At 39.0% G+C, this 15,512-nt stretch overlaps 1 protein-coding gene across 11 annotated transcripts in view; it reads right to left on the reverse strand.

Moving 5' to 3' along the window:
* The window catches only part of foxp1b (forkhead box P1b), a 492,035-nt gene that overhangs the window by 28,489 nt on the left and 448,034 nt on the right, over positions 1-15,512 (reverse strand). For all 11 annotated transcript variants that reach the window (XM_080183569.1, XM_080183534.1, XM_080183572.1 and 8 more), the window contains 3 exons: positions 14,911-15,012; positions 6,275-6,396; positions 908-977 (listed from right to left, as the gene is read on the reverse strand). In XM_080183569.1, the coding sequence (XP_080039695.1) occupies positions 908-977; positions 6,275-6,396; positions 14,911-15,012 (294 nt within the window). The remainder of the gene's footprint in view (positions 1-907; positions 978-6,274; positions 6,397-14,910; positions 15,013-15,512) is intronic.

Here is a 15,512-nt window from a genome sequence, read left to right on the forward strand (position 1 = left end):
GGAATTATATGTAGTCAGTCTTGATAAGCACAGCGGATTTCCAGGACATTTGGGTTTTTAATGACAACCAATGGTTATTACTTTTGACCAAAATTTCATTTCCAGACTTTTAATCAAATTTATATCCCATCAGCTGCCTTGATGAGATTTGAACCCATGTCCCTGGAGCATTATTTTGGGTCTCACTAATCCAGTGCGCCACCATCTTCTTATTTTACCTAGTCTGCATCTGATGGGTGAGTTTTGTCAATGTTTAACTATTTGGTGAATTGTTCCAGTATAGGACAAGGAAAATGCAGCAGGACCTGACTTGCCCCACATGCAATTGTACCATATCATGTCATGAATGATCACAGGGCTTGTTGGTGGACAAATACATACTTCTAGCTGAAAATGGCTGAATGAACCACCAGTGGAAGAAGATATAAATGCAAAATTTCCAAATGGAATTAAAACTGTCGAGTTTCAGAAAATACAAATATGTTAATGATAAAGAGACTGAACAGAATTCGTGCTGTCTTAATATTTCCTCCATATCACCAGTAACAATAGGGGGTCATGTGACACAGCATCCCATCATTCAGTCATTAATAGTTGTGCTGGAGTAATTACATTTATGGTTCCTCTCCCTCAAGCAAGTCTCTGAAATAAGATGGTGGAAATTATGATACCACTGATAAATATTAATAAGTGAACTTTTAATTTTTGCCACAATATTCAAAATGTGAAACAACCAGCTAATGCTCTAGTGGCTTACAATGGGTTTGCCCTGGGGCTTTATTGCATTATACACTTAAAAAGTTTTAAAGAAATTAAATTTTAATATCTAATTAGTGAAAGACTCAGTGTGGAGCAAGGGCTCTGGGTACCGTGGACTTTGCAGACTGAATGCATTTGTTGATCTTACCTGTAAAGCAGCATTAAGTGGTGATCCATATGCAAGGCTGGTCTGTATATTTTTTATAATAGAAGGATTGCTGTGTATAAGAAAAAAGAGACAAGTCATATTCACAATTCACTCTGGATAAGTAAATGATGTACTGCAGGTATTAGTGTATTAGGTTCCATTCTTCGAACAGAGAAAAAATACTTTTAAACTGGTCTCAAAATTGAAAGAAGCTCTTTAACTGACATTCCCAATTTTTTAACCGATTAATTTGAATTTAAAGTTACTGTAATGCTTTTGGGTCCATTTAAAGCATGATTTAAAAAAAGCTTTTAAAAGTCTTTTTTTTAAATCAAACTACAAAATATATTAATTTATTAACTTATTTGGATATCATTCAGCAAATGGATTTGTCTCTGTAGATCTTTGATGTAGACACAGAACAAAATATAATCCTATTTAATCCCTATATAATTTGATTCAAAGTAATGTGCCAAAAATAAAGTGGCATTCTATCCAAATGCATACAATTCAAAGTAAAAGTAGCTGACGTATGTAATTTTATCAGGAATTCCTGCTGATACTGTTCAAAGACATGACTCACAGAAACAATGCACAGTTTCTAGATCTTGCAATTATTCAGAAAAGTTTGGAGATGATGGGTGATAATTATTATGGCTCAGAGTATAAAGCTGCTGGACGCCTTTTTATTGAGTGCAAAGGATACACGGTGGAGCCCACTTATTATCTTGGCCTTTTGGCAAGCAAATTAATAAGATTAAGGAGAGTATTAGATTAACCAGGCTTATAAAAGTGAAATGAGAAAGGTTATACAGAGAATGAGAAATAATACTGCAAGAAACATATATTAAGCAGGTGAGGTACTGAAAGTGAAGATGAGTGGCAGAAAATAAATGCAATATGAACAGTAGTTAGATAAATGCAAGGATTGGGGTGATAAAGATTAATATGGGGGGGGCGGAATGTCAATGTACATGTAGGCTAGGTGTCATCATTACTTAATTGGAAGTTTACGAAGATACAAAAATCAAGAAAAGTGACTTTGACTTGGAAGTTAATATATTTATATAAAAGATATACATATGTACAAGTGAACACAAGAGTGGATCTCCCATGACACCACTCATGATGAGTTGAAGGAAATGCTGTTTCCAAATTTCAGGGGTATTTTATCATTAACATTCAGGCTGGGTTTTACCAGCCCTTTAGGGATGGGCTGCAGATGGCAAGGCCAGCAAAACGATGCAGGGAAGTATTGGTAAAATGTATTGGTATCAGCCACCAACTGAAGTGGGCGCACTCCCTGTTTTTGACCCCAGGGGCAGGACTTTTTTTGCTTCAGCAAAGTTCCAGCCTTCATGAACCATTTTGATCATTAATGTACGGTGATTGAATATGTCAATATTGTTTTTTTTTACTGATGTTGCATAAATTGTACTTGTGATTGTGCCCATTTTCTTGTTAAAGAATGGGAGCTTAAGTGAAAATCTTGTGAAATTGTGACATTTATTCTTTTAACTGTTATAATCTTACTTAAGTAGCCATTTTTAAATCTCAACTTTCTGGAGGACAAGGAACAAGAGAAGTATGAGTGAGGTGATGGGTAGATTCTTCCTGGCTCCAAGGAAGGTTTTCGAAGGTACAATCAGGAGCAAGAACAGAGATAGGGGGAGAAATAAAGATAGGGAAATCTTGCTGGAGGAGGATGAACTTTGGCAGTGATTACCTGCCCAGCAGCAGCAGGTAGTCAATACTGAGCAATTAAGGGATGAATGAGGACAGGGAGAATTCCACCGGGATCTTCCAACACTGAAGCAGACTCTCACTGAGTGCGGACACTGGAAGCTCCATGGCGGCAGTCTCCTGGCAACAGGCCAGAAGCCCATCAAGAACTGGAAGTTCCACATACTAATTGTAGGGGCTTAGTGGGTGAAATGATTGAATCCTCAAGAGGTTTCTCCTCCACTATAATCGCCCTACCAGCTTCAGACCTCTTTACTTCTAGAATTGTATTGCTGCCTCTGAGAATGCTTCCAATTTGAGGGTTCTCGGTGCTCTCCTTTCTGCTTGAGCAACATCCACTTCTCCCTCCGGCTGCCGACCATCTTTAGCTGAGGGCCCTAGGATTTGGCATGCAGTCCCAGGACACAGTTTGCTGTTGTTAATTGGATGGCGGACATGAAAACAACCAATTAGGATGTCACCTTCTGGAATATCCTATCAGAAATGGTCGCAACTCCTGAATAAACCTGTCATTATATGATTTCACTTGATGTTGCAAATTGCAAGGATGTACCAGGCGTTTAGCCACACTGGGAGTGTGACTGGGGTTTGACAGGACTGAAATGGAGAGTTCCTGGGCTTAGGTAACAATTCAGATGGCTAGAGCCAAGTTGCTTTTTGGTGGAGGAATTGAGATTTTCCAGTACCAAAGTCATTGTGGAGTTTAGAAGTAGGGGGAGTTCTAACGTCTCAAAATTCAATGGAGGAGAGTCCTGGGGTTTGGCAAAACTGGACATTGCTACAACATATGGCATGGGATGGGAGTAGAGCTCTGTGGTCCGGCAACACTGCTGTTCATACACATGCACCCATTTATCTACACCCTAACCTAGGTTACTTAATTGTACACAATCCAAAACCCAATTATCAGCTGCAATACACAGGTTAAGAAACTAATTTGGGGCATTTCTTGGTACCACGTCATGCGGTGCATTATCCCTGAGCCATAAATACTGTTTTAAAAAAAGATGAATAAAGATTAAAGGGATAGGATAATAAGAAGGTTCCATTCAAGTTTGAAATGTCAGATTAGCACACCAGCCTCACTTATACATCTGGACCCAAAATATTTTTAAGTTTGTAGCTGAAATATGAATTGAGGCAGAGCAGAGCATTTTTTCATTGTTTGGAATGGACTGATTGTACATCATAAAGATTTTGAAATATTAAAGAAAAGGTTCACGTTATCATCTTACTCTAATCATCGTGTCAAATAAGAATTTATCTCCCTGTTTACATCTATTCTTCTATGCCCTAGCTTTCCATCGTGTCAAATAAGAATTTATCTCTCTGTTTACATCTATTCTTCTATGCCCTAGCTTTCCCCCTGCTTTTTTTTAGATATTCTACTACTACTATCATATGCTGTATTATTCAGCCAGCAGAGGAGGAAGAGGGAATGGAATCTTACACAGTCAGATAACAGAATTGTAGTATTGCTAATGGAAGTTTTCCTTCCCCCAAAGTAATGGCCTCCACTAAACTACTCCAATCATAGTTGGACTGAAATCTTGTGAAATATATCCAATAAGTGTCACTATGTTCCGCAGCAATTTGAATTACTATATCTGGATAGACACCGAATACTTTAATGCCAGGTAATTCCAGGATTCTACCTTTCCAGAACTTTTCCCTCCCACTCATCCAGTTGTACTGAAAATAAGCACAAATGTATTGGATTGATATTTTGCTGCATGGAGACAATAGATAAACCATATAGTTTTTTCCCAAACTATTCCATTACTTTGACTGTAAGTTCTACTATGTATAACCTGCTTTGTATTGCAATGAAATCAGTGAATTTGTACAGAAGTTACACTGAACTATTGGAACAATAAGTTTAATACAAGAATTTGTGGTGTCATCTAGCAAACAATTTGAATTATGACATTTGGATCAGTGTAGATGATGCTAAGAGCATGCTTGACAATGGGGAATTCAATGCTTGATAAATGAAGTAGCTGAATCTTTGACATTTAGTTTACAGATGTGTGATTGTGTTGCACTAATAGAATTGTTGAGTTGCCATTATTACCAGTTAGTAGATTTAGCATCTGATTTTTTTATTTAGTACAGTATGGTGAGTGACATGGATACAGGCAATGTTACTTTGTCATAAGCTTGAGTTGCACTGGAGTTGAGCCCTTGCACTTGGTAAAAGGAATAGTACACAATATATTGTTAATTTCCATATTTGAAGTGGGATTGGACAAAGTCCGAGGATGTGCAGATTAGGCATATTGGCTGTGCTAAATGACCCCTTAGTATCAAAGATGTGTAGTTTAGGTGGATTAGAGGTGATGGTAATTTTGGGCAGGCAGGGGAGGAGGTGTGGCCTGAGTAAAATGCTGAGCCAGTGCAGACTCCATGGGCCAAACAGCTTCCTTTCGCACTGGAGAGGTTCTATGATTCTATGAAATGTTGGCAGCTTTGTACAGTGTTTTCATGATGAATATTTAGTATCTGTTGAAATATTTGTGAAGCATGTTGCGCTAGTGATTTCACCCGTTAATAAATCTTCCGTCTTGCTTTATCTATATAGATCTGATAACTTTTCTAGTAACCTTTCTGTATTCACTGTAAGATCCAAAGGCCAGTCCCTTTCTACGCCTATGTTCAGTTATTAGGATTGTACGGTTCTTGAGCGTTCCTCAACAGAAAGTCTTCTTGTGTGATTAGATTCTTGTGATTATACTGTGAATAATAATGGGCTTCAAGATGAGTTTGGAACAATATTTCATGATGCAACCCGGAACCTTCTCTTTAACCAATCACTGGATTTTCTAAAATAGAGCTCTGTTATAGGAACGCTGCACTTTGAATAAATTGCAAGTTGGTCAACAAAATGATCCATGTCTTTAATTCGACAACATACACTACAGTACAGAAACAGTTATTCTTATTTGACATATTAATATTCAGGGAAATCTGACAGATAGTAACCATGCAATGCAAAGCAGAAGCAAAATAGTAGCAAGCAAAAGCTCTTACTGTGCAAATTGTTCATCAAAGCTTTCATCAGGGTAGTATTTTCGAGGACGACCTCGTTGAATGTGGCGACCGCGTTTAAATTCTTCATCATCAACAGTCCAAAAGGACCCAAACTCATCCTCTACTCTGATAAAGCACTTATGCAGTGACAAATTGGTGCGTATGGCACCCTGGGATTATAGCAGCAGTCAAGCAGATGCGATGGAAAAGACAAACAAGGGTAAGGGGATATGGGAGAGAACAAAAATCACACACAAGGATTGGGTAAGGGAAAGGAGAAAAAAAAATGAAATAAGCAAATGGTTTGTGGGGTTAATATGTGTAGCCTGCAAGCAGAAGCATATGATGCAGAACACTAGGCAAGCAGATGGAAAGGACATGGGGTGGGCACCATGGCATACACGGGGAAAACAAGGGGAAAGGACCCTGTGACAAAGCACTTGCTTTCCATGCCCCACATTTTCCTAGACAGCAAGAATATAATCAAGCGACACCCTCCCCTCCATCACCTGCAAGCAGCCATAAGCTGTAGGTTAAACTACATGGGAGCTAGCTATGCTAGGAGATTCAAGCAATCAAACATGGTGGACATACCCACTGATCTTTTGTGGCCTTCGTTTTTGGAACTCTATTTCGTCCACTGTCCACACTGCCCCTTTAACATTTTCTACTCGAACAAAACACTTGTGAAGACTAAGATTATGGCGCACTGCATTCTATAGTAAGTACAAAGAAGAAAACATTCAATATTGTATCTAAAAGAAAGGAAGTATAAATTGTAAGTGTTGCCAAGGCCAGACTAAAGAATTACAGAATTCAATCCTGCTGTGAGTGTTTTCAATAATGGCAGGCTCTTGTCAAGCTACTGTGATTCATCAATAATTAACTCTTTGATCTTTCTCAAATAAATAGTTTGTGAAAAATAATACATCTGTGCCATTTCCCTATCGCCAAAAAATAAAGTTTACTTGGTTTGCTATAAAAGGGTTACATAATTCCAAATAATGTAACACAGAAACTATTTTTCCGATAGGTAATCTCACCAAATTCAGAATAAATGACAATGCATGAGACAGCAACATTTTTTATTTAGTGACTGGTATTAGGAATCAACATTTAAGGGGAGTCTAAATATGAACCTCAATTTTACACTGATTATTTGTAGCATGAGTGGTCATAGCCTGCATTATCGTGCTTATTTGGAATAATCAAAATTATGTATGAATTGAGCAAATTTACAATGGGGAAGAACCACGAATAGATTTGAATTGGCAAATTCAGGCTGTTTTGAGAGCTACTCTAGAGTAACGGGTCATACAAAGAGCATTATTTACATCTTTTATTATTCCAACACTGAAGTTTAAACATAATTTTAAACAAACATTTATCTTTTTGTAACATTACCAAATGGGCTATTCTTGCAAATATCTAACATTTGATTACCAATATGGAGCAGAATTCAATATTGTTGAGAGTTTTGACTGCATGCAGCTAATCTGGCCAAACTAATTCCACTTAAGATTCAATAGTCTTCAAAGGATGCCTTTATCCTATATGCCCAGACTGGATTTGACTGATGCTCACCAAGATGGGAAGCAATGCTCATCTAACACGTCACCCAGGGTCAAGTGTGAAGTCATTATATTCACATTGGCTGAAGTATGTATATATATAAAATATATATATATAAGCCTCTTATTGCTGAACAAAGTAAAAATTGCCATTTGTTCATATATTGAATAAAAATTTCTGGTAGTATATTACATAATTAAGGTTTGAAAATATATCCATTTGGTGAAATGGCAATATATTGCAATTATTTCACTTGACAAACTTTTAGCAAATTGCGGTCATTTTTAACAGAAGACTTAAACCCAAATTAAAATGAGTAGAAAAAAGAGTTCATTTTTTCAAGTTATTATTTCAGAATAACCGTGGCATCACTCATTTTGAGTAGTCCTACGAAAATCTTACCCATAAGTGAACACAGTAACACCTTCCATAGCTACATCCCTCTTGTTAGGCCACATTCCACTCTTAATGAAATAGCATGAATAAAGTAAACAAGAGATTGCTTCTGACTTGTCAGAACCATTTGAGGCTCCTGCCCTATAGTGGTGTGTTTAAAGAAAAGTCAAGGAAAGGATCACAAGTTATTACTGAAGGCATATATATATTTGCTTTTCACAGGCTATTTATATGCAGGCTGGCTATTCATAAATAGATGGAAGCCACTTTCATACATAGCAAACCAATTCTGTGTTTCTGCAATACTGCATGCTGCCATGCAGGACTGAGTCACAGTAGGGAAGATGAATGTTCATCACTAAAATGTGCCCCATGGAAGGACTGTCAGCAGTTGGTGGAGCATTCTGTTAAAGAGTTGAATGAATCTACTGAGCTGATACTTGTCAAAGTCACAGCTGTAGATCTGACATGTTGAAGATGGACTAAATCTGCCATGTCGTTTAAATAAGGTGTATGCATCTTCGAGAATCTTTAGATGAGAGAAGTCTCATTTTATACAATTACATAGGCTGCAAAAACACAAAACAAAATTGGGGCTACATTTTAGATAAGAAATATTTAGCAGTTAAGAAACAAGTAACAATTTGGTAATACTTTTAAGGCACAACAAGAATGATACTGAAGAACAGCTCCATTCCAGCTTTAATTAATATTAAGGTCAGGGTTGAACAGTTACTGCATTAAAGCACGGGATGTGAATGGAAGATCTGAATCTTAGCTGCCAGTCAAACTCTTCCTTTCTTTCAAGGGTTCGTTATGGCCACTGTGTATTCTGCCATCCTTTCATTTACAAAAGATGAGACACATGCAGCAAACAAATCCATTTCAAATGGGGGAATGGTATTTTACAACCTTGCTTGTCCCGAAACAGTAAAATCCTGCCCGAGGTCAACGGGCCTCTCCATCCACTACCCCCCCCACCTGCTCAGATTCCCATAATAAATGGGCCAGTAAAATTCCGGCCAGGGTCTCTTCATATAGCACCTCCTTGTTGATTGTTGAAAAGGCCAATCCTTAGGTTTTGCTGAAAGTGCCGTACATAAAGCTGCTAAGTCATTGTTGGGTCTCTGTTTTCAGCATTGACATCTGCTGCCAAGCTACTGTAGCCACTAGCCATCGTGATGGTGCATGCTAAACAATAGAAGGTGTCAATATTTTCCTCTTTCATCAGCCATTGGACCTCCATGCATGACAATAAATGTCTAGGACCTTCATGTCATACTTGCAAGCATTCTTGATACGGCGCTTTGGGCATCGTACTGGTCGTCAACTCCGGCTATCTCACGATACAGAATGCCCTTGGGTATGCAACCGCCTTCCTAGGGCAGATATGCCACCTCTGCTTGATTCGCGCGAACAAACTTGGGAGCTCTGCCTTGGAGGACAGTCACAGTTGTGATTGTGACCTGCCAGAATATACGCATAATGTACCACAGACAGCCAAGATGGAAATTGCTGAGCTTCTTTTCTTGTAGTTTGTCTGTGACCACTGTGTAGCATGTATTAACAGTAAAAAGTCTAACAACACCAGGTTTTAGACTTTTTGTCAGGCTTTTTACTGTGTCTACGCCAGTCCAACGCCGGCATTCCCACATCATAGCATGTATTAAAACAGACGAGGGCTACTTCCAGTAATCCTCAACCACACCTTTGTGCAGGTTGACACAAACAATGACAGTAATGACGTTTATAGCAGTATATGAAGAGTAGATCTTCTTATCCTAAGAACAGCTTATGTTCAAGGGTTGGGTATTGGTAAGGAAGATAAATCTTCTGCATAAAAGGGAAGCCAAAGTTTTCTTCTCAAATGTCCTCAGAAATTCTTTTATGTAATTTTCCCTTCTGAAACATTATCTAAGCTCCAGGTACATTATACAGCATTATAATTATCTGTTTATTTTCAGCCTTAATGTGGGAACATGAATGCAATTGAACTCACCTGCTCTACCATGTACATTAATTACTTCCTCACTATAATTTTGAAGGAACAAAATAGCAGAGGTATCCTGGGCTTCAAACACCTTTCAGTGAGTTAGGTGGAGCTTCTGAAACTAGTTACTTTGTCAAGCACGACACAACAAAAACTTTCCAGACCTTGTGAAACAAAATAGGGACTTACCCTTCCCTCATAAAAGACTTTCCATTTGTCCTCATTATCTATTTTGATAAAAACCCATTTATTTGATTATTGTGCTAATTTGAAGCAAAACAGCTAATTGCAACATAGATATTTATACAATTCAGCAAAATATTTTACACGTATGAGTAATGCCTTTAGCTTTATATAATGCAGTCAATTTCGATTGTATGTCCATTATTTTTCTATGGAAATTGTTCAAGAATTCAGAATATGTTATCCAATATTAATTAATAATTTTATATGGTAAAGTTTCTTGAACACTACCTATGATAATCACCTTTCTGGCTAAGTGTAAGCTCAAGAGTTCTAAACAAATGACAGGGTGACACAATGGTTAGCACTGCTATCTTGCAGAGCCAGGGAATTGGGTTCAATTCCAGCCTTGGATGACTGCATGGAGTTTGCACGTACTCTCCATTTCTGCATGGGTTTCCTCCAGGTGCTCTGTTTTTTTCCCACAGTTCAAAGATATTCAGGTTAGGTGGATTGGCCACACTAAATTATCCCTTAGTATCCCAAGATGTGTAGGTTAGGGAAATTTATGGGGTAAATGTCATAGAGTAGAACCATAATATCCTTTAGTGCAGAAGGAGGCCATTTGGCCTAGTGATCACAATCCCCCCAGGCCCTATCCCCGCAATGCCCCCATAATTACCCCACGGATCCCTCTAACCTACGTATCCTGGGAAACTAAAGGGCAATTTAGCATGGCCAATCAACCTAACCCATACATCTTTGGAGTGTGGGAGGAAACTGGAGCACCCAGAGGAAACCTACGCAGACACGGAGAAAACATGCAAACTCCACACAGACAGTGACCCAAGCTGGGAATCGAACCCAGGTCCCTGGAGCTGTGAGGCAGCAGTGCTAACCACTGTGCCAACATGCCGCCCCCTGTTTGGAGTTACAGGGATGGACTTGGGTGGGAAGCTCTTTTGGAGAGTCGGTACTGACTTGATGGGTCTACAATAAGAATGGGAATAATTTCTCAATAATAAATTTACAGTTTTGTTAATGTATTGCTTCAATTTTGAATGTTGGTACAAGCAACAAAAGTTACCAATGGTAATAAAGCATACTGTATAAGCTAATACTTTTTGGGCTATAAATATGAAGAAAGTGTGTAAGTTAGACTGAAATTTACAGCTGGAATCTATGATAAATATGAATTTCTTGTAGATATTCAAAGGGAGTTAGATATTAGATAAGGACAGGAGTGGACACTGAAATATTGCCCATTATGGTTGAACAGTTTGCCAACAGTCACTGCCTAGTTTTGCACATGAGAATACAACTTCAGAAACATTCTGGAGGATGATAAGGATCTGTGGATTCCATAGCCCATCAAGTGTCAGTACTTTCAGGGGTGGATGGGAAAAACAAATATATTTACATGCATTATTAAATCAAATATCCAGTATTATGGATATATGGTCCATCTGGTTAGCAGCTACCACAGCAAAAAGTCTGACAACACCAGGTTTAAGTCCAACCAATTTATTTGATAGTACACTCACAAGCTTTCAGGTTAGTCCCTTCGTCAGGTGAATGGAGAGTTCTGGCCTCTGACAGAGCATATAAAGCACAGACAGTTTACAGACATTGTAAACTGTCTGTGCTTTATATGCTCTGTCTGAGGCCAGAACTCTCCATTCACCTGACGAAGGGACTAACCCGAAAGTTAGTGAATTTACTATCAAATAAATCGGTTGGACTTAAACCTGGTGTTGTCAGACTTTTTACTGTGTTTACCCCAGTCCAACGTTGGCATATCCACATCATAGCAGGTACCAACCAAGCAAAAGAAAGAGACAACATAAATAAAGATACGTAGAGAAATCAGACGACTTAAAGAACAGTGTAGGTCAAATGTATAAAATTGAGAAAAAAAGTCAATCAGAAATAAAAATATACAAAAAGTGCAATATAAAGTATTTAAAGCTATGTTCAAAAAAAGAAATCCAAAGAATTAAAGAAAAAAATCGCAGGACAAACAGAAAGGCAAAGGACAGGATTTTCTAGCCCCCATTGGCAGATTTCGGCACCACGGATACGGCAAGATATTGGCTACTGGCAAGATTTCCTGGTCCTACTGAAGTCTATGGGCTTTTGCGTGGCTCACCTGCTCTGCCACTGGGGAAACCGCTGCAAGGGGTCAATTTGGCTGGGACTGGGGGAATCCTCCTGGGGGGGGGGGGCTGGAAAATCCAGCCCAAAGAATTAGACATTGTGGGACACACAGAAAAAGAGTTAACAGCCGTGTTGTTATGAGTAGGTATATACTCTTTGTCACGCTCAGTTTTATGGGGAGGTGGTGGCGTAGTGTACTGTCACTGGACTAGTAATCCAGAGACTCAGGGTGAGATCTGGGGCCCTGGGTTCAAATCCTACAGTGGCAGATGATGACATTTGCATTCAATTAAAAAAATGGAATTCAAAGTCTAATGAAATCAATCTCAATTGCCATAAAAACCCATATGGTTCACGAATGCCCTTTATGGAAGGAAATCTGCTGTCTTTATCTGGTCTGACCTTCGTGTGACTCCAGATCCACAGCAATGTGATTGACTTCTTAAAATGCCCTTTGAAATGGAAGGCAGTTACGGATGGGAAATAAATGCTGGCCCAGCCAGTGATGCCCACATGCCATGAAAGAATTTTTAAAAAGTCTCAGAGACCTGGGAGCATGTCATCGCCAAAAAACTGCCTTTCAAGCAATTTAGTAAAATATATAATCTACCAGTTTTCCGCCACTTTAAGATGTGCAAAAACACACCACAGCAGAATTGTTGGATCAAAGGAATAACCAAACAATAAGGCCAGTCAACCCACAATTTACTGTCAGCCAGCTATCAGAAGCCAATTGGTCTCTAAAAGTCACCTGTCTACAAACATTCTTCAACCAGAAGGAGCTACTTATTCAGAACCAATAGTTAGTCGCTCATTCACCATCAGCAGAAGTGGGGGCTGAGTTATGATACATTAGGCTATGAGCGTAGGGTTTGGAATCATCAGTGATGCCAGAGGGATATGAGGCAGAGCTGTTTACTGTATTAACGTAGATATTTCAGCGAATAAAATGTACATGAGTGGGACCATCAATTCTAGAATCACCATAATCTGTGCTCTGAAGTGTGGCCATGTGGACCAACACCTCTACTGGTAGTAATTCCTTTGTATTTGGACTCACTTGAAAAGAATCGTGTTTTAGAATTTGGAAATAAAATTGAGGAATGACATTAATTTAACATATTAGAACAACAAACAGTTACCAAGTTACTTCATGTAATCTTCCTGATCGATGTCTTTAACTGATTTTGCTCCATTTTGAATTTGCAATACAAAAGCTACACTACTTGTGAAATATTTCACCTAAAATACCCTTTTTCTTGACTGTAGGCACGTGCAGCTCTGCAAATGAGTATTAAGCTTACAGAAAGACACAAATGAAAGCTTTCTCCACATATACAAACTGTATGTAATGATGGGCCAGATCTTCTAATGCCAGCCTTTGCAAATGTTAAGGAGTCTGATTTACAATCCATCAGAGGTCCTGACATACACTTAAGTGCTCTAATAGCCTGGTAAGTTTAAGCATTGAAGGGTTTAATTACGCTGCAAATTTCCCTCAACTAATCACACTTTTGGAGACTTGGGTTAGGTATGCACTACTTACCCATATACTTACCCTAAGATAGTTACACTTCTTAATCTCTGCTGGGGCTCAATGATTAACAGCACAGTTCAACCCAGCACCTCCCATATACCCAATCACCTCCCTGAACTGGCTACTCACCCAATTGCATCCCCAAGAACCTGACAGCCCAGCCCACTGAACTAAACACACACCCCCACAAAAGACTGGCCACATCTTTCTGGCCTGACTGCTCAAATGATACAATTTCCCTTCCAATTGTCCAACCCTCCAACCTGACTTCCCATCCTCCGCCAACTCAACTACCAGCACAGCTACTGACCTGTCTTCTCACCCTCCTCTGACCTGACTGCCCATACACCTGTATTTTCCACTCACATAATGACCTGACTGCCCGTATGCTGGGAGCCAACTTCCCACACACCTCCTAACCTGACTGCCCACCTGCCCCCTGCTGCAACTGCCCACTCACCACCTCACCCAAATGCCCATATGCTCCCGACCTAACTGTCCACCTGACTGCTCATAACCCAAATGCCCACTCTTCCCAGACCCGACTGCCAATCCTCTCCCGATTACCCACCCCATCAATGTGACAACCTAAACCACACCCCCCTACCTGACCACCAATCCTCACAGGACCCTTTCCAGCTTGATTTCACATCCCCCATCTAGCCTTCACCCACTCACTGAAAACTTTTGAGATCTTTATAAATACTTACCTGCAGTGGTGTTGGGGGAAGTGCTTTCCATTGCTCCTGTTTGTCATTTCCTTTGGTGGATTGGTTGAGCTGAAGCATCGCTGCTCAGCCGGGGGAGGAATACCCGACCAAAAGACCATGAAAAGGGAAAGATGCAGTGAGCTTCGCAGTCAGCAGTGATCCCCCCAGCTTTGCTGCTGACTGCAAGATAGTGTTCTTTATTCAACAAATTCCAGATGAGCAGGCACAGCTCCAACTCTTGTTGCAAGCACAGACTATGGAATGAACTATGGTATGTGGAAGGACATGAAACACAAGGACAAAGACTGCATCTTCTGTTTGCATTGCAAGGCAAACAGCCATTCTTTCATCTAATTGGTGTATCATGCCTGAACATTTGCAGCACGTTTAGTTCAGATGACAGGATGATTATCTAGTATCGTTGTGTACTAGCATGTTTGCTATATATAAAATAGAATAAAGGCAGAGGTGAAAACATCTATTGTAGCTTCTTTCATCATATTCTGTAGATCAAAGGAAATTAATTGTGAGAATCACAGTTTAGATCGCTGACAATTCGTGGCAAATATCCCAAAGTCAGATGCAATGTCGTGTTTACTTTGAGCAAGAGAATAGCTGAGATTCTTAGGCTTTTAACAGAAGAACTCATTTGGAACATTTTCTTCTTTAAATTATAATTAGTTACCTTCCATGTAGCTGCATTGCGTCTGAAGTAGGCAAACATTCGTGTAAACCAGTTATATATTTCATTTAGTGTTAGCTGCTTTTCTGGAGATTCAAGAATTGCCTGAGACAAAAATACAGTTTGTGATATGACAATTGTAGATGTTTCTTTTAATTAACAGAAATTTATGAACTTGAGGAAGAAATTCATATTCTTAAATTACCTTATTTCAACACTAAGTGTGTTTTAATGTAGATAAAGAAAAATGTGAATTATAACAAAGATAATGGACCTTGACTAGATTATTTTCATAATTAGCAAATTAATTTTCTTATAATTATGCATTTATATTAAAGCAAAAGCTACAGCAAGATGCATAATACTCAGAGGTGCTTCAATATTTTTAGCACCCAGTCAAGGTGATAATTTATAATTAGCTGCACTGGTCATGCTAAATTTTCCCTCAGTGTACCCAGACAGGTGCCAGAGTGCGGTGACTAGGGGATTTTCACAGTAACTTCATTGCAATGTTAATTTAAGCCTACTTGTGACACTAATAAATAAATAAATACTTTGTTGTTGATCAATTTACATATCAACTTTCATGGGTTTTAAGTGTTTCA

This window comes from Carcharhinus amblyrhynchos, chromosome 3 (genome assembly GCF_965287045.1).
Source record: "Carcharhinus amblyrhynchos chromosome 3, sCarAmb.v2.hapA, whole genome shotgun sequence".
NCBI lineage: Eukaryota > Metazoa > Chordata > Chondrichthyes > Carcharhiniformes > Carcharhinidae > Carcharhinus > Carcharhinus amblyrhynchos.